The 26,875-nt window shown below is 43.6% G+C and overlaps 1 protein-coding gene across 1 annotated transcript in view; it reads left to right on the top strand.

Annotated features, from left to right (window-relative positions):
• Positions 1-26,875, top strand: part of LOC310862327 (cadherin-4-like) — a 243,801-nt gene that overhangs the window by 191,222 nt on the left and 25,704 nt on the right. Inside the window, exons 6-9 of the mRNA XM_083770178.1 lie at positions 12,268-12,423; positions 15,174-15,318; positions 18,300-18,472; positions 22,475-22,612. Coding sequence (XP_083626304.1) covers positions 12,268-12,423; positions 15,174-15,318; positions 18,300-18,472; positions 22,475-22,612 — 612 coding nt within the window. The remainder of the gene's footprint in view (positions 1-12,267; positions 12,424-15,173; positions 15,319-18,299; positions 18,473-22,474; positions 22,613-26,875) is intronic.

Raw genomic sequence — 26,875 nt, 5'->3', positions numbered from 1 at the left:
TCAATGTTCTCTCTGCGGTGCTTTCGCGCCCACTTGCTGTAGTTGAGACCTATGTTTCTCATTGGTACTTACAACCTATCATCCTGATTGGCTGCCTCGTCTCTAGGCAACCACACACTTTTTGCCTCTAGCCGACTGGCAGCAGGCAGCAGCTGGTAATTAATTGATCCCACATGCATTCATAATTTGACTCTCTCCAGCCCGCCCACGCCACTGCATCATTTTTCACAACCCGCCCGGCCATCATTAAATACACGTCAAATATGTCTTTGAATACGCCTTTTATTCTGTCAAAATTGTGCTTCTAAGCAGCCTTAATAGGCTAATAACTTATACTCCGGTAATTGGTAGTTCACTCTAGCTCTGGTCCATAGCCTTCTACTGCTTCTACGATTCTGCCCTGCGCAGTAAGGCTAAGGGACTTTCCGTTTTAAATCTCAAATCGAAGGGTCACGGTGGCACAGTTGGTAGTGCTGTCGCCTCACAGCTAGAAGGTCCTGGGTTCGATTCCCGCTCGGGACGCTGTGGGCACTGGCGCCGTGTTCCCTCCTCCGCATCAGTGCCCATACCCGAGGCGGGGTTGGCGAAAGGGCCTTTCTGTGTGGAGTTTGCATGTTCTCCCCGTGTCCCCTAGGGTAGGTACCCTCACAAAAACATGCAGTAATCATGGTCTCTAAAACTACCTCCCGCCTGATGGAGGGGAAAGGAACTGGTCGGAATAACGTGTCCCTTCCACGCACTACGTCCGGCTGGGGAAATTCCTCCCTGTCAGGTGAAAAGAAGCAGCTTGGACTCCTCATGCATAGAAGGAGGCATGAGGTCAGTCCGCTGCCCCCCCCAGGTTGGCAGAGGAAGTGTAGCGCCCAGGATTACATTAGATAATTGGCACTGGGTGAAAAGAAAACTGGGTTACAAAATCGTGGGATATTTTTTTTTTTTAATCTCAAATCGAAATCAGACCAGCCTCTCCTCTTAGGCGTAAATAAAAAGAACGTTTTTGCTACTCACCAAAACAAAGGCGGGTTGTGTCATTAGAAAGCCTATACTTTCCTTAGTGGACGCACTCTGAGCCCCCCACCACACGTATAAACGGTACTTTTTGGCCAGAAAGGGATTTGTTTTCACCGGAGGAAAAATATTCTCTATGAGGCAGTTCTCTGGGCAATATCAGTAGAGGGCGCAGCGGTGTAACTAAAAATATTTTTTTCCCGGTGGAAACAAAATCCACTTTTGGCCAAAAAGTACAGTTTATACGTGTGGTGGGGGGCTCAGAGTGCGTCCACTAAGGAAAGTAGGCTTTCTAATGACACAACTCGCCTTTGTTTTGGTGAGTAGCAAAAACTTTATTTTTATTTATGCCAAAGAGTAGAGGCTGGTCTGCATTCATGCGAGCGGCGGAAGTTGAGAGTAACATAGCTCTAATGCGCGTATTAGAGCTATGGACCAGAGCTAGTTCACTAAGTACTCTGGTAATTGGTAGTTCACTAAGTACTTTGGTAATTGGTAGTTCACTAAGTACTCTGGTAATTGGTAGTTCACTAAGTACTCTGGTAATTGGTGCAACGGGTATTGCATAACGAGAGCGTTCCCAATGGGTATCATTCCCAACGGGCTAGTTTAGATAATGGTCAACAGTAAATGTTTTGTGTTTGCTCCTCTGTTCATTGAAAGTAGAACTTATTTTTTAACGACCAGCTGTTATATTACATTTTCAATAATAGTATGTACAGTGCAATACAAACAAAAAAAGAAATGAGGCATATATTGTTTGTCTTTCAAAGTACAGCACAAAGCACAGTTATTCCTCTATATTGTATTCTATACACACAATGGTTCAGATATATGACTTTATTCCCCTGCATTCTTATGACACTCCTTGATGCCTTGGTAGGTCTCCTTGGGTTTGGATCAGCATTCAATAAAACGTTATTATCTTACCAAAAGACACAAGAGTTACGTCTGGGTCAAGGGCAGCAGTCCCAGGCTGTGTCTCTTTAATAGGAGATGGGACAGACTTTAAGGTCACATTCTCACCTAATACTTCGGTAGACTCAATGCGTATGGGGCCTGGGCGGAGAATTTGGGATTCTTGCCTATTTAATTTGCTGCGGTTTGCCTTCACACTGTCATCCGCAGCAATTGGAAACGCAGCAGGGGGGACCTTTATCAATGTGTTCCATTCATAAACTAGCCTACACAGTGAAATCTATGGTGATAAAATGATACGTGCATACGCTCTCTCACTATACTCACACAGCCACACACTCTTCTTTTGGGCATGGAGGCACAGCGCTGAGCGCACTGATATAACAGACAGCAGCGCAAAATGTTTACACGTTTATTGAGATGAAAGTTCCTACTCCCCACTAGTCCCCACACAGTGACAGCACTCCATGTTTACGGCATGCACAGACAGACAGAGAATATTCTGTAGGCTATAATACTATACACTGCACTGCATTGTTTATGTGTTTTCTTAAGCAATTGATTAATGTACTCGTCCTCATTTTGATCAGGGCTTCAGTCTCCTCATTAGTCATTCGACCACGTCTATCCACGGTAACGGGACATCTTTGCGCTGTGTAAAATATGCCTTCTCCGTGCCTTCACACCTGCCAAACAAAGTGCACTTTCTGAAAATGCGCAGCAGCATTTGTTTTAATTGCAGCAAAGCTCTCTGGTATGAATGCACTAAGAGAGAGATAAACAAGAGCTTCCCTGTGGATCAGAAGGATGAAGGAGAAACGGAAATCCTCAAAGACATTAGACAATAATGTGCCGTGAAATTGGCCAACACACCCTTGTTGCCGAATGGCAAGGGACCCTGGGAGATTGGGACCAGTGTTGAAGAGGGAGAGAATTAATTGTGTCCTGGTATTGGGAGATGAAGTCCTTCTAACGGAAGGGAAGGACACTTGACAGATGATGTTGGCAAAACAGGTAGACGGAAAGATTGTCAGAGATGCAGACATGCATGCAGGCAGGCAGATCAGCACAGAAAGAGTCATGCAGGCACAGAGTCGAAAAGACAGACAGACAGGCAGACGGCAGACGACATCACATCAGGTAGAGAGTTTTGTGTCTCTTCCATAATGATTGCATTAAAATAAACAACATTTAGTGGAAATGGAAAGGAAAGTAATTGCTTGTGAAAAAGCCCCTGGGCATGAGCTAGAATTGAATCTCACCTCCTCTGGAGTCTGGATGCACATCTGATGTGAAATTCCTATCTCAGTTAATGTGCTTGTATTTTTCCATTTTGCAATCTTTGCCTCTTTCTTTCCAAAATATAAATTGAGGCCTGTAGCAGAATAATCTGATCCTATTTAGTTTGTCATTCATAATGAAAGACCTCTGTCAGAATCTCTTCATGACTAATGCATACTCTCTTGGGGTGACAGCATTTTTGCATGCTGGTAACCCCCACCCATATACTGTCAACAGGTGCACACACACATGCACACGCATATATGTACGCAAATGGAGAGAGAGAGAGAGAGAGAGAGAGAGATACCTAAAATATGCTGTTCAAGTACACATCACAGTCTATGCACATAATGCAATTCCTCATCGAGCAACATAATGCTCTAAGCCATCTTGAGATGAAACCGCCCCAACGATAAACAGATTAAAAGTTGCAGGTGTTATATGTATTTTAACTTTGGGCCCTTTTATTGCTGCTTGCTCATCATGAGCGTTCCCAGCCTGTAATTATTTTCACTACACTATTTTCGCATCATTTTCAGGAGAAAAGAACATTTGCTCCTAACAGTTTAAATGTCCCACATTGCTCATAAAAGCACAGTTGGTGTGTGTACTGTATAACTCCCTTCCCTGGGTCTGGTTAGAACAGCACACATGGGATAGCGGTCAGTGGCACATTGAGTGGTTGAGGCCATATGCAAAGCGTTTCATTATAGAACGCTACTCTTTGAGTTTGAGGCTGGTTCAGCCGTCAATGTCACTGGCTGTGCACAGGACTTGGTGTAAAGCCAGTGGGGATGTTGGTGCATGTCCAGGTTGTCAATAACCTTTTCCCACATAACCTCCCCTCAGACTTGAAAGAGATTAGTGGACACCGGAACTGTGAAGCTGGGTCTGATCCAGGTTCTGCATGTTCTGATCCTGTCAAGAAAAGATGGGGGCGGGGGTTGATGCACTGTAAGCAAAGTGAAAAGCGGCAATCTGTAGCCTACTGAATTTTGTTCTTCCAAATGTCAACATGCTCACCAAATAGAGTGCACACACACACACACACAACCCCTCACTCTTCCTAGGTTAATTTGTCAAGATGACAGCTGGACACGTACAGGCTGAGGTGGAGTTTGCCAAACCAAATCCCTCAGCTGGTTTAGTAGCAGCCAGAACATCCTGAGAAAGATTCTGACACACATTCAGTCCTGCAGTCAGACTGTGTGTGTGTGTGTGTGTGTGTGTGTGTGTGTGTGTGTGTGTGTGTGTGTGTGTGTGTGTGTGTGTGTGCGTGCGTGCGTGTGTGCGTGTCAAGGCATGGTCCGCCAACCCTCCAGCTTGCCAGTCTTTGACATGGGCACACTTGGCAGGAAGAAGAAATATGTTGCCGGGCTCCCACCCTGGCAGCATCAAACACAAATATCCCCCCCACCTGTACACATGTGTTTAACTGAAGAGACCTCTGAGGTGTTGGTCCCACTAGGCTGAAGGGGGCGCTGTAGTATAGCCCACATACAGTACGCTCCAAACCGCACCTCCAGCTGTGCTCACACTAAACCACAGGATGTTGCAACAGGATGTTGGTAAGACTAGACCGATGGAGGCAACGTGATACAGATTGAGGCGGGCAGCGTTCGATCAAGCCGAGGCCACAATGTGCGGTCTGGATAGATGATTCCGTCAACCTCTGCTCACACCACTTTGCAACAAAGATTTCTCTTGCCATGCTATAGTGTCCAATCAGAGTCCTCAACAACCCTGGACGCTGTCCCATACTCCCATTGGTCGCCTGACTTCCTGTTTCTAGACAGCAGGGCTCACATCCCATTACAGAGTTCTGCTGAGGCAGTCAATTTAAAGCCACTTTGCTTCTCTCCCTCCTCTCTTTCGCCTCTCACTCTTTTTTTTACTCATATATTCTCTCTAGTCTGCATTTCTCACCATGGCTGCAGAATGCTGGATCTTGAATTGGATCTGAAATGAGCACAAGAAGGGAGGGAAACCTGCATGAAGGGGGAGAGGGGTATAGAAGCTGGACATCATGCACATATGGAGGAGGGGGGGGGGGGTAAATGACTGACAAAAGTGCAGTAGTAGCATATTTGCCCCACTGCCTCCTGCCCTCTCTCTTTTTCTCCCCTTCTCTCTCTCTAGTCCCGAACTCTTGAAATGTCTCCCTCGGTCTTCAGTCTAATCATCCCGATTGTGTCTCATGGTGATTGGGGGAGGGGTCTGAGGGTTTCTTCATATTGTCCATGTCAAAGCCTGCAGGAGTGGCTAAAGAAGTCATAACCTTCCTCATAGTCAATCAATCCCCTAATGAGAGAGAGAGAGAGAAAGACAGACAGACAGACAGACAGACAGACAGACAGACAGACAGACAGACAGACAGACAGACAGACCACTGCTGTCTAAATAAGTAGTATTTAATGGCTTCCTTGAAAACAAGCCAATGAGCTAAACATGTTCTTTAAATTGATATCTCAAGAACAAAGCATTCGATATCAATCCAGTCATCTGTTTTGAAGGGACACACAGCATTTAGCAATCACAGCAGATCAAAGTTGCAACTTAGAGTGTTGAAGAAAGCTTTTAATGCAAATGCTTTCCTGACTCAAAGCTAAAGAAAATAAATACTAAACACGTGGCTACCTTTGTGAGCACTTGTCTACTGTATTTTACAAAGAAGCACTGCGACATCTGGTTTATTATGGTTATGTCGGTTATATAACATCTAACAGGCATACAAATATTAGATCCAACAGCAGATCGCAGCCTCCTCTTCATCTGCCTCTCGTCAAAGCTCTTATCTGTTGAAAGCTATAACCATCTCAGGTTGTGACCTGTTGACCAGTACCTCTGTATCTCTGATTGCCAGTGTACAGCCTCACCATGTATGTGACCAGATTTGACTGAGGGACTGCCATTGGATTTTTTTTTAATTTTAATTTTTTCATTTCATATGAAAGCAGGGAATCATAGCTTCAAATTGACATATTGGTTGTTCAGTTTGACCCACCAGTTTAGGAGATATGGCTTATAGAGTAATGTCTTGCAGAAAACAGCGAGTTGAGAAAACAGGCTTGAAAGGTTCACTTCTGTGGCCTCTAACATTACACCTAGCTACATGTTTAAGCATTTGTTTCATATTTACATTTCAGATATGCTCTAGTATGTGAAGAGTCTGCCTGTGCTATTAACTCATTCTGGTGAAAAGCTGGAATTTGCGCGATGGCAGGCTCTCAGTCAAATCTGGTCACATATCGTTACACCCCTACTGTACAGCCTCACCATATATCGTTACACCCCTACTGTACAGCCTCACCATATAGTGTTAAAGGAACATCTCTCTCTGCTTGTTTATTTGGAACCGTTTGTTTAGGGCTCTCAAGCTGTGGTGGGCCCAGCTATTTCTATAGCTTTCAGATCTTTAGGTGTTTGCTGTGACTTTGCTGTCTGCTGCAAGTGGCAGTGTCTGGGCTTATTTACTACTGCAGAAAAGTCACTGTCTGAACCACCACACACCCTAATTGGTAGAGGTATGACAGGCCTCTGTGTGTGTTTTGTTATTGTTTCTGTGTGTGTGTGTGTGTGCGTGCGTGCGTGTGAAAGGAACTGCATTCCCGTATCTGTCTCAATATTCTGTCAGTCTGTGTCTTATCTGTCATCTGTCTGTGCTTTGTATACTTCATTTATTTTCCAGAAGTAACTTCAGAAAGAATCCTATGCATGTTCAAAACATGAAACTAATGGTGTGGGGGGATTGGTACAGTATATTTTATTGCTAATTTCTTCTGAAAGAAGCTATACAGAGCAAGGCCTCCTTTTTTTGTAGTAACTACAACGCTGTATGTCAACTATTGTTGTCATGTGTTTCACATTTTGTGTATTGTTAAATGGAACACAAAGGGCTCCATTTTTGTCACCGCTAAACCCCTTATCCCTAAACATCTTGTTTAGTTGTTCAACAAGAATCTGTGTTCTCGTGGTTTTAGTGACTGTTGTCATGCCACATATTACACTGTATAGTAGGTCCACTCTCCAGTCTCCAGTCACCAGTCTTGGCTGGTGGAAAAAAGCTAGGAGGCAATCACAAAACATGCTGTTTTCTATTAACGGACTGAGCACATAGGCATTACCTGAAAGTGTATGTGTATCCAATGCAAAAATGTGTCATGGTCTGCATCATCTGACATCAATCCTAGCTGTGTTTTTAGATTTAGCTTTGGTTTCCTTTATAGGGAACAGAAGTGCAGTGTCGTGTCTGTCATGTTTGACAGTGCTGGCTCAGTGGGAGATGGTTTAGCTGGGGTTACGACCCCCCCCCCCCCCCCCCCCCAGTTGTCAGAAGGAAGACCTTCAGTCAGCAGGGGTTTGATGACAACCATGGCACTAGATGGCCAAGACCCAATCTGAACCGTTTCGATAAAATTGGGGGAATATGAAAGGTGTAACAACGTATAGGTGTTCCAGGTCTACTGGGTAACCGTGAATGCCACAATCGGTTCTTCTTTCTTAAATCTGCCTCTGTCACAGTGTCACTTGTTATGTTATGTTCCAATAGCACACAAAACAGAGGTCAGCCATTATCAGAGCTACAAACACCCACAGCAGAATCAGCTAAGGCCGTTCAGCATGTACTGGTAGCCATCAGCACTGAGATACCCAACACACAAAGCCATACAGAGATTTGCCAATGCTAACATATGCGTAGTAGTCTGGTCTAGTCAAGGCCAGAGTAAAGTTTAAGCAAGGTTAAATAGCATAGCCAGCCAAGGTTAACTCACATAGATCCAGCCAAGACCATGTTGTGGAGCTAGCTCAGCTCTGCTGGTGGATGCTAATTAGTGGATGCTTTCCATCCAAAGAAGCTAATGATTGAATATGTCAATCTGTCGCATTGCTACAGAGTATTCACTATCTGTGCAGTCCCTTTAAAATGTTACTCTAATTCAAAAATAGCTTAGCTCTACACACACATAGCATAGCACTCAACGTGCACTCTCATTACCAGTAAGACGCCTGAGGGCGAGAAGCAACCGAGGTCGCGTGCACGCATCCGCCTGGGTGACATCAGACTGCTGAGCGAGCACTGTCACTTTGGAGATCAACATTATGGAATTAATTCTGTACTGGCCATATATGGAGCGTGTCTTGAGTGTACAGGGTTTGATGAGGTCAGATTAACATGTGCAATATCAGAACAGGTCAGCTGGGAGGCCCGTCTAGAGTTTAAATGAACAGGTATCAGTCAAAAGGAAGAAATCGAAGTGGAGGGATGGATGGGGAAGGATCAACATGTTATGGACAGGGCTGTACATAATTATTTTGGGCTACTTCTCAAAGGAGCACCTGTACATGCACGTTGGTGTGCACGGTGGGGGGCTGTTATGATGCAAAACATAAAGATACTCACAGACGGTGTAGTTGTAGGCTCGCCGTTAAGCAGCAGGAGGACGTTTGTTCAACCACTGGAACCAAAACAAACTTCCAGATAAAAGTAATTACTCATCTACTGCTGCAGGTTCCATGTTTAAGTAATCGCAGTGTTGTTCAAGATGCATGGTTTTCATATTCTAAATAATTATGGTCGCGTGGTTTAGCGACTACCACTATGACAGGAGCACGTAACTTTGGGAAAGTAGCTTGTTTACAACTGAAACGGACTTCTATTCCTGTGCACTGACTCAAAATAAGAGCCACGTGTAATGATTATTCAACACTAGTTTTATTTCTAAGTCTATACTTACAGGACGTTAACATCACATTTGAGTTCCTTTTGAATGCCTTTCTCTACATAACTGTCTCAGCTGTTGGTGCACAAATGCGCCTTGTATTCCTTTGATCTGCCGTGCAGAAAACATTTTGACGACGCATGCACACTGGCGCACCGGTTGTGTGCCCCCCTGGTTAAAGGGACACTTCACCCTTTTTGTTGTCTCTGATGTCATGGACACTGGGCTCACTTCCTTCCTGGACTACATGTTGTCTCAGTAAGACAGCTCTCCCCCTATCCACAAGGAGGAGCAGTGCACCAAATAATTATGGGAATTGTAGTCCAGGAAGGTAGTGAGACCAGTGTCCATGACATCAGAGACAACAGGCTCACTGCTACAATCTAAAATAACTAAAACCACATATTACACACATAAATACCCCCAGGAAAGTGATCTAAAGCTTCTAAACGTCATTAACATATATTTTTTGCAAAAAGGGTGAAGTGTCCCTTTAAGGAATGTCAGAACAGGTCAGCTCCATATATAGAGATATAAGGGTTTGAGGTCAGATGTAGAGTTGCTGGCCAATATGGATGACATCAGGGATTGCCATACTGTATATGGGCTTAATATTGATGAGGTCAGGGATCTCCATACTGTATATGGGCTTAATATTGACAATGATGACGTCATGGATCTCCATCCCTGATGATGTCACCATATATGGTCATGCCTGGGGGTGACCAACCAAACAACTGACTGACGGGAAATGCACAATTTCATAGTAATTGTGACGTGCGGTCGCAATTATTATTATTTCTTCTTGTTCTTCTTCTTGTTCTTCTGAATAGTAGTACTGTACAGCATAGCATTAACACGTCATCCTCTCTACAGTGGTGTGTAGAAGTGTGTTCTCATCCTCTCTACAGTGGTGTGTAGAAGTGCGTTCTCATCCTCTCTACAGTGGTGTGTAGAAGTGTGTTCTCATCCTCTCTACAGTGGTGTGTAGACGTGTGTTCTCATCCGTTCTCTTCATCTCCTCGGCCCTGTTTCCCCTGGAGAACCAGTATCATGATCATTTTACATTTGAACCAGTTTTGCCAGGCAGAGTGGAGCTAAGCTCGCTGATAAGATCTCCTTAAGACCTAGACAAGCTGTCAGTAATGAAGAGAATTGCTTTGATCTGTCGACAAATAGGCCATTTAGCCTGTGCCTGGTTTCTGATGCAGAGTGATACAGTCTCTCTCTCTCTCTCTCTCTCTCTCTCTCTCTCTCTCTTACCCCACACACATAACCTACTGTACACTCTCCCTCTGAACGAACAGACACCACTAAACTATAGAAGAACAATGTTCTCTAAAGTAAACTGCAGACTGTAGTTGAAACCTTGCCATCAAAGCATCAGATGAAGAACGCAGGCAGAGAGAGATGAAATGACGGTCCCATCAGAGTTGTATTTATTGAAAACAAAGACAGAGAGAGCTTCCCGCGGCCATGGGTGGCCCGCGGGAGCACAGCAAACTGCCTGACCGCTGGACGCGGCCAGTCAGCTAAGACTGAACTCTTTCATTGACAACATGACAAGATATATACATAAACCCCCCCCCCCCCACACACACACACACACACACACACACACACCCTTCTTGTTTGCCCCTCTTTTGATTTTTATTTCTAGTTTTTAACCTTTTAAACCTTTTAATTTGTTTTCTAATAAATATGTATATATATATTAATACTTCTTTCTGTAAAGCGACTTTGGGTACCTAGAAAAGCGCTATATAAATCGTATATATTATTATTATTATTATTATTATTATATATACGTTTTACATGAAACAGTTTAATACAGGGTGGAGTTTCCAGACTTTACATAGTGAAAAGAAACATTTGGTGTCTTCAGAAACATCCCAGAAGGTTCCTTGAGACAATGGAATGCTACATTTCTCCCACACCTCACAGAGCCGCCCTCAAAGTACTTTGAAATAATTCTCTAGTCTACAGGGTACTTGGCTGAGGTGATTGCTCTAGAGTCTAGACCTGCAGTCTCCTCTCTCATGAACCATCACATTAACACAGTTACCAAATATGGACTATCCACGAGACCACTAGTAACTAGCTAGCTCTCTCTCTCTCTCTCTCTCTCTCTCTCTCTCTCTCTCTCTCTCTCTCTCTCTCTCTCTCTCTCTCTCTCCTATCCTTTATCATTTATTAGCTAAGTGTGTGTTTGTGTGTGTGTGTGTGTGTGTGTGTGTGTGTGTGTGTGTGTGTGTGTGTGTGTGTGTGTGTGTGTGTGTGTGTGTGTGTGTGTGTGTGCGTGTGTGCGTGCGTGCGTGCGTGCGTGCGTGCGTGCGTGCGTGCGTGGGTTCAGTGAGTGAGTGAGGGACACAGGCAGACAAGATGACAGATACAGGAATACGGATAAATGCTTGAATTAAATATATATGGCCAATTCACATCACTTCCTGACTGTTGAGGGTTGAAGGCGTTATAGTGGTAGATGTAATCAGTGTCGCCCCCTCAGAGGCAGTAATCTGGTAGCTCATGTATGTTTGATGAGGTAAGCATTCTTTGAAGTAATAACCACCGACACCTAATGCTTGTTAATTACCATGCGGTAGCTGTCAGTTGTAATTCGCAGATATATTATGAGCACAGTTCTTAAGACAAATAACACCCCCTCGAGGATCCATCCTCCCAGAAGCTCCTCTATTGACAGATCTGGATGGAGTGGTGATGATGAGGATGGTGATAATGACAGGTTGTTATTCCACTGCTAGGAGCAGCCACGACGACGCCTGTCTAATATCGTATAGCCTTCCCTGGTCCTTGTTAGTTGCTCAAGTTATTTCTTGGCAGGGCAGGTTTCCTGGTGTGTCAAAAGTGTGGCTAAATTGGGTCCATGAGAGAAAGATGGAGACAGCTTTGGACAGTGTCAGACTGTTTAAGTGTACTCTTTCTGCCCTGAAATAGTCCCTGATTAGAAGAGAGATGTCCATGTGCACTCACACATACTGGCTTGCACACATATTGGCTTGCACACGGTGGTTCACATGGACTGTGGACATCTAAACATTTATGCAACACCTCGACGTAAGTCACAGGCCTGGCACTGTGCTTAATACACTACTGTATATCTTTATCTTTCAGAATGAGCTTAACATGGACACATTTACAATTTACAAAGTAATACACACTGTAAAGCACTTTTGAAGAATGATGCTATTGAATGCACCATTTACCACTTTTGCCATTTACAACATCTTTGGCTAAACATCTCTCTCTCTCTCTCTCTCTCTCTCTCTATCTCTCTCTCTCTCTCTCTCTCTCTCTCTCTCTCTCTCTCTCTCTCTCTCAGATCCGTTCAGACCAGGACAGGGACATATCGATCCGCTACAGCATCACAGGGGTCGGAGCAGACCAGCCACCCAATGAGGTGTTCAGCATCGACCCTCTTGCTGGCAAGATGTTTGTTACCAAACCTCTGGATCGAGAGAAGTGCTCGTCGTACCATGTGAGTTATGTCTATAAATAAGTCTTTCTGCCTCACTCTCTTTTAAGATTCTAACCCAAACTGGAATGTCAATGTCAACGTTGCAAATAAACAAAACTCTATTATAAAACCACACTGAACAACTCAAAGAACTGCATTCATTAGTTTGTTGACTTTTTTTGCAAGGTTATAATGTTATTCCTTCATGTATTCACCCAGTATCTTAGAATTTACGATAGATTGTGCAGGAGCAACTATGTAACACCCGTCACCCAATGTCTCCCAATCTATTATAATCTGGAAAATACCTTTTTGTTTGTCAGAGCCTTTACACAGCTACATCCTAAATGTTATATTATCTTTAACGGGACCGTTATGGAGAGATAGTGAGTGCATTGTCTGCCACCGGCGGCAGCAGTCCGACACCCTACCCCAGACCTTAACCCTAACCTCACAGGGAAGCCACGGCAGATTTTTAACCGACAGCGAATGTCTCGGCAGTTGCGGTGTCCGTCCCCAAACGGAACGACACTGCCACGGAACGGAGCGGCAGTGGAGTGTCATAATCCCCCCCTCCTTCCCCGCCAAGTGCCGCTCCTCCCCCCAGCAGCGTGCCGTGTCTGATTGCCGTGCCGGAGAATGCACTCGTTCCTTCTGACATTATGGGTCTATTTTGACACCCTCGCAGATAAATTACCACTTGTATTGTGTTCCATTTGTTCTATTTTCTCTGATTCTCTCCTGTGGAGCTATGGGTGTGCTTGTGTCCTCACATGTGCGAGTTTGTCTGCATCTATATTCCCTTTCCTTTCCTTTTGTTCTTTCTCTGGGTGTGTTTATCTCTGTCTCTCTCTTATGTGAACCTAGTTGAACAGTCCCACAGAGCCGACTGGCAGGCCCAGTGTTACAGCAGGAACTGAACAGATTTATACCCAGGAGAGAACCCCCGATCGATGACATGATTTGTTAAGAAAGGTCCAGGCTTGCTGACAGCAGTTTCTAAGTTAAACCCCATGTTGGTCGCAGAAGAATAGTGTCCATCTTTACAGGGAGCAATTGAACGGACAGATCAGGACACATGTCAACAAGAACAATGTCAACAAGATCAGATCTTCAAGCTAAGAACATGCTATGTTAGCTTGAAGATCTGTTGAACTGCCACTAATAAGAACCCAAACAGTATCCATACTGCTGATATGGTATCATCAGCCCATTGACTCTCTTGACACAAGCAGTTTGCAAAGCATAATTATCATTATTGTTATTATTATTTTAATTAAAACTTTCGGGTTATTCATTATTATCAGCTTCTCTTAATTCCATCCCTATTAAATCAAATCAAACTTTATTTATAGAGCTCGTTTTAAAACAACCAAGGTTGACCAAAGTTACCATCAGTGGCAAAAACTGAGAAACAGGCAGGAGAACACAGAATATAAACGAGAAACACAATAAAAAATGACAAAAATATATGCATGAAAGGTTAAAACAACAACAACAACAACAAAAAAAGAGCTAAGATACAGGAAAAACCTAAAAATTGACTCAAGATTATTAAGAAGCCGTGGATGTTTGAAATGTGTGTAAATCAATATTTTCTTTAGGCTATGTTTTCGGCAAGCCTTTCTTTTTCATGTTACACTGACATGAATGGAATACCAATGGCTTTCATGAAAAAAAAATACAAAGAAAAAAGAAAGTATATTTTGACAAATCGTCAGCAGTATGAGTTATTCATTAAAAACATGGTCCTTTAAACTTATCCTATAAATAAACCTCAATCCAGTGAAAGTTTGACTTCACTTTGTTTTGTTTACCTCATACTTCAGTCAAGGGCAGAACAAAGTTATGGTTCAGTTCTCCCTCATTTCTTAAAGAAGAAGTGTTTGTAAAGTCAACACATTCTTCTGAGAGGAAAGCTTGGAGCCTCGCAATGTTCCTGCAGTCTGCCGTTATCTCCATCACGATGCTGCTTCTGAGCCAAAATCTCTGGCTGGCACGCTCTGTTTTCTCCCCCTGCCTTTCAAGATAATAACTTTAATGTGGACCCACAATTACATTGTGCCTTCTTTATACGGGGTGGTAATCTCTGACTCTTGACATTATTGAATTAGAGAGCGAGGTCCATGAGGGGTGGAGGATGTGGGGGTTGTACAGTATACTTTATGTATCTGTGTGCGTGCGTGCGTGCGTGTGCGTGCGTGCGTGCGTGCCTATAGATAAGGACCTGGCTCTTACACCTTTGTGGTATAGCGTGATGTGATGGGCATTGCGCACTGTGCACAGGGATATATTGGGTGAAGGACAGGATCAGACAATGCACAGGGAGAAACGTTATGTCAAATTAACCTTAGAGAGACCTATGCTATTTCAGTGCCATGGAGGGTGAGGCAGTGGAGAAAAGAATAGCATAGGATAGGCAGCCAGAGAGGCGCAGATTGGAGAGTAACTTCAACTATCTGGGGGAAGAGGAACGTGCTGAGGGCGAAAAATAGTCCTTATTCTATTTCCTGTCACAAGGAAACATGCCTCGTTGTTGGCTGGAGACTATTTCAGTTGTCTAGCTGTCATGGTCGAGGTGGTGCCCCGGTTGTGGTCCTCTCATGAGACTAAGAGCTCCCTACTCTCTCCTTGTCACATTGCTATTGTGTTAATAGCTCTCATCTAATTTCTGACTCCCTGTGTGTGTGTGTGTGTGTGTGTGTGTGTGTGTGTGTGTGTGTGTGTGTGTGTGTGTGTGTGTGTGTGTGTGTGTGTGTGTGTGTGTCCAGCTACGAGCCCATGCTGTGGACATGAATGGGAACCAGGTGGAGAACCCCATAGACCTCTACATCTATGTCATTGACATGAACGACAACAGACCCGAGTTCAAGAACCAGGTCTACAACGGATCTGTGGACGAAGGCTCCAAGCCAGGTAGTCACAGGATGAATGGATGATGGCTAAATAATGAATCAACAAAACATTATTTTGGAATTAAGTTCAGGAAAGGCTGGTTCAGGTCAACTGATATTTTATAATGGTGTATTAGAGGGGTTCAGGGGGAATGTTGTAAAAACTAAGACCACACCATTGAAGCAACTGAAGTAACAGAAAGTTTTTCCCATTCCTCTTGATTTAGTCCACAGTTGGAGGATCTTGTTCTGTGGTGGATGTTCATTTATCTGGTTATTAGTGTTCATGAAGCAGAGAGGGATGTGGGGATGGAGAGGAGATTGAGGATTAAATTTATACTACACCACTGGCTTATTTGATGTCTAACCACATAGACCAATATAATCACTCTTCAGTGTGAAGTTATTCATGGCTACATATACATCATTCCCCCCATCTCCTTCTACACAGCAGCAAGCCTCAGCATGCATTATTACTGTACACACATGACATTCAACTGAACAATAACCATAAATAAGAGTTGTATAATGTACAGTTCCAATGAGTTCAATGGAAAGCAAATGCACAGACTTGAATGATCTGAATAACGTTTTTTCCACCATCACACCCCATATTTCTTCTCACAGCACTTGTATCACATGCCTGTCCTTATTCAAACCTCGCATTATGAGTCAATGTCTTTGAGTACACCTTTCATTTTAGAATAACATTGGTTTAAAAAGAAATTGTTTTGGAACATTCATTTAGATCTCTGGTTCTCAATTTGAATCTCAGATCCACATGGGATAAATTATTTGTCTTTCTTTAAGTTATTTATTACTGTCCTTTTTGCCTTTAACGATAGATATGGAGATGAGTGACATGCAATAAACCGTCTGCGTGGCCTGGCAGTTGAAAACCAATCTTTAGAGCTTTGAAACATGGAACTTTTGATTAGCCGTTTGTAGCCGTTTGTTGTATGTGAGGTTTCGAAAATTTAACTCAAGGCTCTGAAATTAATATCAAAGTGATTGTAGAAAAACTGTAAATAGTCATTAAGGGGACATAATCCCATCAGGCACAGTGAAGGACGCCCGTACAAAGGGTCCTCATTAAAGCCTGCAGAGTGCAGCTTAATGAAATTACCCAGGCGATGTGTGACGTGCTGCGATTCCTAAACCCCCCCATGATCCCTCTATCTCCAGAAAAGGAGATGGATAGAAGATTGATAGTGTTTCAACTTGGAATCAAACCAAATGTGCAGCTCCTCTCGTCCCAGAGAGTCCATTAGATGTCTCCCTCTGACCAAGTCATTGACAAATGTTGCTTTGAGATTTAATGAAGTTTGAAATGGGCGCCGCGGTTACAATTATCCTTGGACCGAGGCTGTCACTGGCATGATTTTACTATTTATATCTCTGTCAATTAGACTGGCCTCCAACCCAATGGGTGGAGAGAGACTGAGACACAGTTATTTATGGATAACATGCAGACAGAGATTTGTCACAGAGTTTAAAAGAAACAGCAGAAGATAATTCAAATGTATATCTGTGTTGTGTGTACTCATGAACGGGTGGACAGTTTCACCGAGCACTCCTGTGTGCAAATATTGACATATTAATAACAATAATAAAACAATAATATAATATTATTTACTGTACAAAGCACATTTCATATTCTCGCTTGACACAACGTGGCTATATCACTGTTATGATTCTCTGTTCTAAGTATTGGACCCTCGTCTGGTTCTGGTGTGTGACGACCTTTGGCATTTCCATGGGCAAGACGGACAGGCCGGCCCGGGAGAAGATATTAACATGACGCGAGGCTTGGTCACATTAAATCATTCACACAGTTTATTACACATACAGAATCATATATAGCTTGGATACTTCATGTCCTAATGACGTCACTGACTAGACATCACAATCACTGCCTGCAGCACACGGCCTTTAGCGTGCCCTAACAGCTCTAAAGTATGTTACAGTTCAGGCAGTGCACCATACATATAAGTACATTGCATATTCACGTACAAGTACCAAGTAAGAATAATAAATATATTATAATAATAATAATAATAATATTATAATATAAAAAAATAATAAACAGATAATACAGAAGAAAATGGGTTTTGAGAAGTCATTTAAACGATTCCACTGATGTTGCTTCTCCAATATCCTTAGACAGGTCGTTCCAGAGTCCGGGGACACTTCTGACAAAGATATGATCATTATTAGTTGCGACCGTAGTTCGCAGATTACCATGAAAACCTGCAAAACCTGCTCCGTCACTCACGTCTCCATATATGGTTGTCAGTCCATCATGGATCACGCCTCGTGACACCACGCCTCGTGACACGCTCCATATATGGCTGGCTGTCTCCATATATGAAGATCACGACGCCTCGTGACACACTCCTGAAGGTTGTCAGTCCATCACGCCTCGTGATACGCTCCATACTGTATATGGCCGTCTCACGACGATGTCGATCTGACATCATCAAACCCTCTACACTCAAGTCACACTATATATGGCCACGGTTAAGGTTTCAAGGTTCACTTTATTTGTCATTTCACATGTTTGCACATATAAAAAGAAAATTGTACTCAGGACCAGCAGTGTATATTTAAAACCTATCAATATATGGCCGTATTGTGACAGTCTCATGATAACCAGTGTGGTTACCGCGACGCGAGTCACACTTGCAAATGAACCAAGTTGGTACAACACATGGATCTCCATATGTGGAGATGACTATCATCACCTGGATCTCCATATATGAAGATCATGACACTGACTTCATCAAACCTTGGATAGCCATACATGGTTTGACATGCTAGAACTGCACATAGGGAGCCGGTCAGCTCTGGCCTCACTGACACCAGATTAATAGTTTAACTCCTGCTTCTCAACTGTGCTGTATTAAAGAAGCTCTGTTGTTGCAGCGCGACCTCGCCCTAGGGGTCTCTTACTGGTATTAGTACAGTGGGTTGATTTTGACAGATTTGCCCCTTCTCCCATAGGTACATATGTGATGCACATGTCTGCGTTTGATGCTGACGACAACACCACGGCCAATGGCATGGTGCGCTACCGGATTCTGTCCCAGACGCCACACAGCCCTATCCCCAACATGTTCACCATCAACAGTGAGACCGGAGACATCGTGACTGTGGCGGCAGGTCTCGATCGTGAGGTCAGTGCTCCTCCTTCTGTTCTAGTCTGTGGTCTATTTAACCAATAGAACACTTGAGGTTGAGGTCTCCCGGAGCACAGCTACAGCAAAAGTACAGTTCTGCCAGCCAAACCACACTGTTTAATCTTTAGAGTGTGCTCGTGGCCATTAATTAACGTCAACACATGAACACAGCTAATCCTTTTTCCTTATTAAATTGCCTCCCTCTGTGGTCACCTTGTTTATAGCACTGTGTAAGTTATGACAAGATCCAAATGTGTTTATTCTCATATGACATGGTCCACACGGATGTGCTAACAACGACTCTGTAAGGAAATCTCTCTGACAGATCATCTCCCTAAACTGTCTCCACTGACAGACCTATTAACAACACGTCACACAAGGTGTTATTGGAGATTCTGACTTTCAATTGTACACACATTTTGTTTTGATTGTATTGTTTCATGTTTTGCTTTATCGTAAACGGAAATTTGATCTAATTTCTCCTTTAATTGTCAAAGGCAAATATTGAGACGTGTGGGGACAAAAGCTGTATATAGGAGGGGCTAGCGCCCCTCTGATCTTGTCAGCTTTATTCCCTTGCTGTTCTGTGTCCTCTCCACTGTCCTTGAGTTCATCCAAATCCCTGTCTCTCCCTCGGTCTCCTAACATACTGTGCTACTTTGCCGCTGAAGGACCGCGAGGCTCCTTGCTGGACAGCTTTGACGATGGCAGTCCTTCAGAGGAAGGTCTAGGATGTTGTGGTGTTGTCACTGCAGAAGAGCTCTATATAATTACTCCCTTGTTTAACACTAGGAAGTCTGAGCAGCCGTTCTGACCGAATTTGAGATTTCAACATTTATTTTCTTAGCCCATGGAGTCCAGGGAAAGTTCCCCTTGCATGACTTTGTCTAAATATTCGATTGAAATCATCTCTGTTTTTTCCCCCATTTGAAACGTTTTGTAAATATGTTTTTAGGCATATATCTCTTACTCAGTCTGACTATATCGGCCCAATCGACCGCCGTCACCCTTTCTCCCCCACTCGTCTGTCACCTCCGACAACTGGAGACGGCATTGTTCAAGCCTGCATTCCATGTCCAACGAATTAAATCATATACGTTTGGCTGGTTAATTAACTTGGAATTTGTTTATTATTTTGATAAGATAATAGGAATACGAATACAATGATTATTATCATTGTTATTATTATTATTATTATTATTATTATTGAATGCTCGGTTAGACTCGACCGACATTTACTTTCCATGAAGCGAGAATGCTTGCCGATGCGCGATACAAAATAAAAAGTGTTTGAAATAATTCCAACCAGATAGACCTCCCGAACCTCTAAATGTTTTGTCAGTCAAAAGAACAGTTCTTTCTGCAAGCGACATGGACCCGTCACCTGATCTGCAAGTGTGCCTGCTCTGCACGCAAGGCAATTATTATTTTTCCTCCTCCTCCCTCTCTCAAATGCTGCTGCTATTGCTAGTGTGCAAGGCTTACATCCGGTCTAAAGTGTATGCGCTGATTTCTATACACAATACATACACGATCCGTATCCTCTCCTCACCGGATGTTGAATTAACAGTACTAACGGCCGTATTCGAAAAGACGTATCCAATCTTTGACACAATAAACCGATTTCCCGACATTAACTTTTCACTTGATACCGTTTCGTAGATAGGGCCTACATAACCGATCTATATACCAAATGAAAGACCAAATGTCGTAGTTTACATGGTATTTTGAGTTTTTTTAAATGAGCAAAAAATGAGCGAGTTATCATTGAAAGAAAAGAGGGGTGGAGGGAAAAAAAAGAACACACAACTACACACAACACAGCTAACTAGGCGATTATTTGGCACAATCAATCAAATATATATATTAATTACATCGATAACACGCGTAGCCTATAATGTTTCCCCCTCTATATAAAAATGACAATATATAACTTTATATATATTTATATAACTTTTTCGTTTGCATGGCCGGTTTGACCCGATGCGATTCTTTGGCACAATCAATCAAATATAATAGTAGGCTACTAAGCCTGTTTTCAGCTAAATGCGGAAATAACTTATCGACGGGAGTCGTGTTAATATTTATTTACTCGTCATTGTCATGTTCACTCCAAATAAACAAGTATTATGCACTTATGATGCGGAGAGCCATCTTATAAAATATTTGGGTTGCGACATTGAGGGGGCAGAAAACAGCCCGGTCACGTAGTTGGGACAAAGAAATGCAATGTTTTTTATTAATTAAACTGATAACATCATAACGTGGCTAATACTTGTTTATTTGGAATGTACTTTGGCTGGTAATTTAGGTAAATATAACGCGACTCACTTGTATAAGTAATTTACCGCGGACATGCCGCATTTACAATACATTGGCTTTTAATGTTGTTAGCTTATAATATTAGCACATGTAAGCTAACACACAAGAAAAGACGTGATCTTGGCTCTTTTGGAAGGAAAAACAACAAAAGGCAGCAACTTTCAAAGGCACTCTTCCATGGCTATGTTGCAATATATGCCTATATAATCCGTGAAGTGTACATTTTCATTGGGTGTATAATAATGTATTTATAAGAGAGGGAAGAAAAAAAAAGAAAAGTGCGTGCGTGTAGGCAACAATGACGTCTCCAGCTGAAGAGGTGTGAACGAGTGGTGCGGGGGAGAAAGGGGGAGAGCGGTCGATTGGGCCGGAATAGTCAGACTGAGTAGTAGTGAATTTTTTTCAGACTTCGTAGTGTTAATTAGTGAGAGTGGTGTTCGTACATGGAATGATGGGACGCAGGGACGGCCAGACATCTCAGCTTTTTTGTGAAACTACAGTATAGTGTGTGTGTGTGTGTGTGTGTGTGTGTGTGTGTGTGTGCGCGCGCGTGTGCATGTGCGTGCGTGTGTGAGTGCCATTGTTTACGTCCATACTTGTGAGTGGGGGTGTTAATGAGGGTGCACATGTGGGGCTGGAGTCGTGCGTCTTGCTGAGACGGAGCCGAGAGGAGGGCTGTCTGATCCTCCTGATGTGGAGTCACGGTCTAATTGGGATATTTACTCAGTAATTAGCAGGTGAGAGAGATGCTGGGAGTGTAATTGAGAATCCTAGTGACGGGATGCATTATACCGAAAGGAAGCTTCTGAGCCTTCCTGCAGCCTATTAGCACCCTGGGACATGGAGGGGCGACCCACACAGCCTGTAGCGCTGCAGAACTTGTACAATTCAGTGGAGCAACAGTATTTCAGCAGCCCCGTCAAAGTGATGCCCTGTTGTCCCCAAACATGAAGCTACATTCGTCATTGTCTCATATTATTGTGGCAATGATACTCCATTAATCTCTGTCAGTCGGATCATTGTCTTCACATCTGTCCAACAGAGATGATGAATAAGTTTCATCTTTCTTGACAGCCCCATGGGGAGCTGGCACTGTAATGCAGCTCTCATGTCGTGCTTTTCGTTTCCTTTTTCATTTATTTTTGTTTTGGGGGAATTGATTGATTGATTGATTGATTGATTGATTGTAATGTCATGCACCACAGTGTAGTTGCCCCCAGTTCCTACTCAAGCTGTTGTATTCACCCCAGCACCATGGAGAGCTCCTACACAAGCTGTTATGTGTTGATACCAGAACCAAGGACAGCACCCACACAAGCTGTTATTTGTTGATACCAGCACCACGGACAGCTCCTACACAAGCTGTTATGTGTTGATACCAGAACCAAGAACAGCACCCACACAAGCTGTTTTGTGTTGATACCAGCACCACGGAGAGCTCCTACACAAGTTGCTGTTGCGCGTTGACACGTCCGTTTGGGACGTGGGTCGGCACGCCGGAACCGGGCTGGCACCCTGGGCGCGTTCATCTGGGTCTGGAAGTTCCGGGGACCCCACACGGAGTTGCACCACTCAGTTCACACGGGTAGACTGGTTGGGAGGGTAGGAGCCAAGCCTGCTGTTTTCTGCTACTGATGAATCACATGGTGCTTCCTCTGTTCTCCTTCTCTCCCACAGAAAGTGTCCCAGTACACCATCATCGTGCAGGCGACGGACATGGAGGGCAACCTGAACTTTGGTCTCTCCAACACGGCTACAGCCATCATAATTGTCTCCGACATCAACGACAATCCCCCCATGCTCACCTCCAGAACCGTGAGTGATGGGAAGGAAATGCGGGTGGTGAGGGAGGAGCCTAAAGAGAGATAGAGGGAAGGAAAGTGTGAATGATGGAGGGAATGATTGGGGGGTTGGGGGTAGTAAAGTGTGGATAGATGAAGAGATGAGTATGTGAGGGAGTGAAAATAGAAGTGATGGTGATAGGAATGAAACAAAACAGTGGATGGAGGAGCAGAAAAGTGGCATTCTTAATCGTAACTTAATTCAGAGAAATGGAATATTAAAGAAGGAGAGATAGAATTAATTACATTTTGTTGCACACGCACGCACGCACGCACGCACGCACGCACGCACGCACGCACGCACGCACGCACGCACGCACGCACGCACGCACGCACGCACGCACGCACGCACGCACGCACGCACGCACGCACGCACGCACGCACACACACACACACACACACACACACACACACACACAGAGACACTAAGTAATCAGTTTACTATTGACTTCCATCAGCAAGAATACAGGCCAGCACATCATTAATGATGATTATCAGGGTGGTAATGATGTTTTCAGGAGTGATTACATTACAAAAGGTCATTGTGAAGACAGGAGGTAACTATAAATGATTCAGTGCATCTCAGCAATGCTGAAGGAATTAGCTGGACTCTCTCTCTCTCTCTCTCTCTCTGACCTCAGTCTGAACCGGCCACGTAAGGAAACGTAAAGCAAAGTTGTTGTACAGCATATACACACTGTATAGTGTATAGCACAGTTTCACGTTGGTTTAGCTTCGGTGGCAGTATGGCTTCCCTTCCGTGTTTCCTAGTCGCCTACTTGCAGTATAAAATGTCCATATTGCTCCATTGCAGGGTCTGATAAGGAGCATAATGGTGATTATCTGTTGATAACATCCGAAGCAGGTGTCATGGTTGTGGCGTGGGACTTTCTTCCCCTGAGAACTGTGAAAAGTGGAAATGTCAGAGGACTGATTTGTGCTCTGCTCGGCTGCAGTGAGGCAGTGTAACAATGGCATTTGGGAAAGGTTTTTTTAGAGGCAGGAGAAGCAAATATGTATAGTGTAATGTAAGAGGGCCACAGGGATGGAGGTAGACAGTATTATTTATAGCGACAAGGCAGGTCCATGTGTCCTGTATCCCAGGATACCATATATTATGATATTAATGCTATGATGAAAAGTGTCTCTATCCAGGTATCTCTAGCTTCTGTGTGTGTGTGTGTGTGTGTGTGTGTGTGTGTGTGTGTGTGTGTGTGTGTGTGTGTGTGTGTGTGTGTGTGTGTGTGTGTGTGTGTGTGTGCACACGTGCGGCTATGCCTCTTGGGTAGATAAGGTGCTTAGCATTGCAACTGTAATCACCACAGCTGTGGCAGTACCTATACTGTACCTGCAGCAGGCCTATAGCTCTAGGCAGGCGCTAACAGATTAGCATTAGCATTCACCCTGGGGCCATTGAGACCCTCATGGTGATGAGCATGCGCAGGTGTGTCAGCCAAAGCGTGCACAGAAAACTGCGTACATCTCACACAGCAGGGGAGACACGGGGAGCAGGAGAGAGAATGACAGAAGGAGAAAAGTGAGGAGGTGTTTACCTATAAGATTTGTGGAGCACCGCCAACACCAAGTGATGCTGCTAAAGAAGAAAGGAGGAAAAAGTGATGAGAGAATGATGGGAACAGGAGATGAGAATGAAGGGTTGTTTTATTCTAGGAGCTGTTGGTTACAGTAGCAGTAAATCACAGACATGGATGGTTGTAAATCAGAAGTCTTTCCTGACTCACCACCCCCACCCCGCACCCCCCTCATGTCCATTAGGATTCTCTCGTGACATCAGCATAATATGGATGACAGTGGCCAGTAATAGATTAGTATTATCTAACTGCATTTCAGTGTTTAAGTGCATTTCCATCATCGCCACAGAAGCAAGTTAATACTATCATGGATATTGATGATGAACTTTAGTGGAGGACTTGGAGCTGTGAGAAGCAGAGCACTTTTCACCCACTCCCCTCATAAATCATCCAGTTTAACAGTGGGGTAACACCATTTTGGGGCCATTATGCAAATGTTTAGTGTTTGCAGTAAACCCCACAAAATAGAAAGCTTGGGGAATTTGTTGTTAATGTTGATGATTAACATTTCATCATCCCTATTAGAAGCTGACCCATTCTTCAAGGTGGCTGTGTGTGTGTGGCGGGGGGGCTGGGAGACATACAGACATGCATACAGCTAAAGACCACACCAAATAAAATAAGGAATTAAATAAGTTTAATGCACTATATCAGGTGTCTTTAACGTTGATGATGAACATTTCATCACACTGTCCTATTTTCTGAGGTTGAAGGAGGGTTTGGATGAATGAATACAGGTATACAGGGTGAGGGATGAAGGAAGGAGTCACAGTCTGAACGGATGGATGGAGTATAGTAGGAGCCCATGCACTCAGTGGGAAATCTCTGTGCAGTACAGTAGGTAGCAGCACCGCTGTGCCTTGGCCTCCTTCCTACAGTACATGTCATCTCCACAATGATGAGGTTCCTTGTCACATGTTCTCTCTCTTCCCATCTCTCCCTCTGCCTCCTCCACTAGTTCCTCCGCTGCCAACACATAGTGACAGGTGGGTGGCTGCGCTGGCATGAAGTGTTTTGTCGAACGCCGCGTCCCGTGCCAGTCACGGTGAAAGCCTGTTCTCTGCCTCGCCTCTTGTTCCATCATGAGAGACACCATGTCGCAGAAAGAGAGGAATGAATATCTGATCAGAGAATCGGAGTCTCCAATGAATACGCTTCTACGCGCCTTGTGCATTATCATCAGCTCCTTAACCAGTGTCAGCTTAGAGTGAAACCAGTATGTGTTAACGGGTACGAGATATCATGCAGCTTCAAACACAAGATTAAAGATGTAAAGTAAAGCCTAAATTATACTCCTTATTACGAAGGTGTCACTTGATGACAAGAGACACTGTTGTGTGATACTGCACTCCAGCTATTGATCCGGTAGTTGGTAGATATAGAGTTGAGTCTATAAAGATGGTGGCTTATTCATTTTGCCGTGTGCATCAAATAACCTTTAAGACTTTGTCAACCTGTTGATGTCCTAGCCAACTCCAGGGTCGAAACTTCTCAATGAAAGAGTATGGGACACCTCCAACCACTGCAAATTAAGTAATTGTTTTTGTTACATTCCCCTTGTATGTCTAGGGGTATAAGAAGAGGATGCAACACGGCTGGACCGAGAATTGTTGTTTATTCAACGGTAGAATGATAAGGTATATAATAATAACAATAATGATTCCAAATTCAACACAAAGACAGGCTGTATGGGGCAACTTAAATGAAACCATCAAAACTATCTAGCCCTATGCTAAAGTGTCACATAACCCTCTGACCTAACTCTAACCAATAAAAAGAAAAGAGGGGTTACACAAGTTCAAAACTATCTAAGCTGTCTACACTAACTACTGCCTAACAAAGATTTACAATAAACACGCTCCCATACTCCGTACATTATAGTATATATTATATATCTCTACATATATATATATATATATATATATATAATTATAATCAGTTGTAACTTTAGCTCAGCATCACAAATAACAGAGTCACAGAATCAGCTCAGGGGCTCCACACAGATATAGCCCCTGGCCTACGGAATCACAGAATCAGCTCAGGGGCTCCACACAGAAATAGCCCCTGGCCTACGCTTATACACAGTTACAAGACATTTGAGCATTCCCTAGCTCCTCTGGACAGTGTGCTCTCAGTATGGGGAGACTGAGAGACACTGCCAATGATTGCATGTCACAGGTGCTGCTAAGTAGTCTTCCCAGGTCGGTCCTCCGAGCACGGATTGGCTCCTGGTGACGGGGGGGGGGGGTGACGGGGGGGGGGGGGGGGGTGAGCAGACAGGTTGATGGGTCTCCGCCTCCACGCACCACAGCAGATCAGACCTGTGACTGAAAGTGTTGATCAGCACTCTGTACAATGTAACCTATTCACGATATATTATAAGTATATATATATATATATATATAAGCATAACCACGTTATCATATAATATATATATATATATAAATACAATCATCAGGTTATCATCTCATAAATATATATAATCCCCGATTATGTAACAGTTTTATTAACATATATACGCAATATTGGTTAAAAGGAAATTGTATTGATTGATATAAGTCCATGGTTGGTGCTTGTTTCCCCCCCTTTTATCTTTTAGGATATTGATAATAAGAGATCTGTGCTGGACCCTCCAGTGTTACCAC

The sequence above is a fragment of the Protomyctophum parallelum genome (genome assembly GCF_964188405.1).
Source record: "Protomyctophum parallelum genome assembly, chromosome: 7".
Taxonomy (NCBI): domain Eukaryota; kingdom Metazoa; phylum Chordata; class Actinopteri; order Myctophiformes; family Myctophidae; genus Protomyctophum; species Protomyctophum parallelum.
Note: the sequence above shows the minus strand (reverse complement) of the source record. Positions and strands in the feature narration are given on the sequence as shown.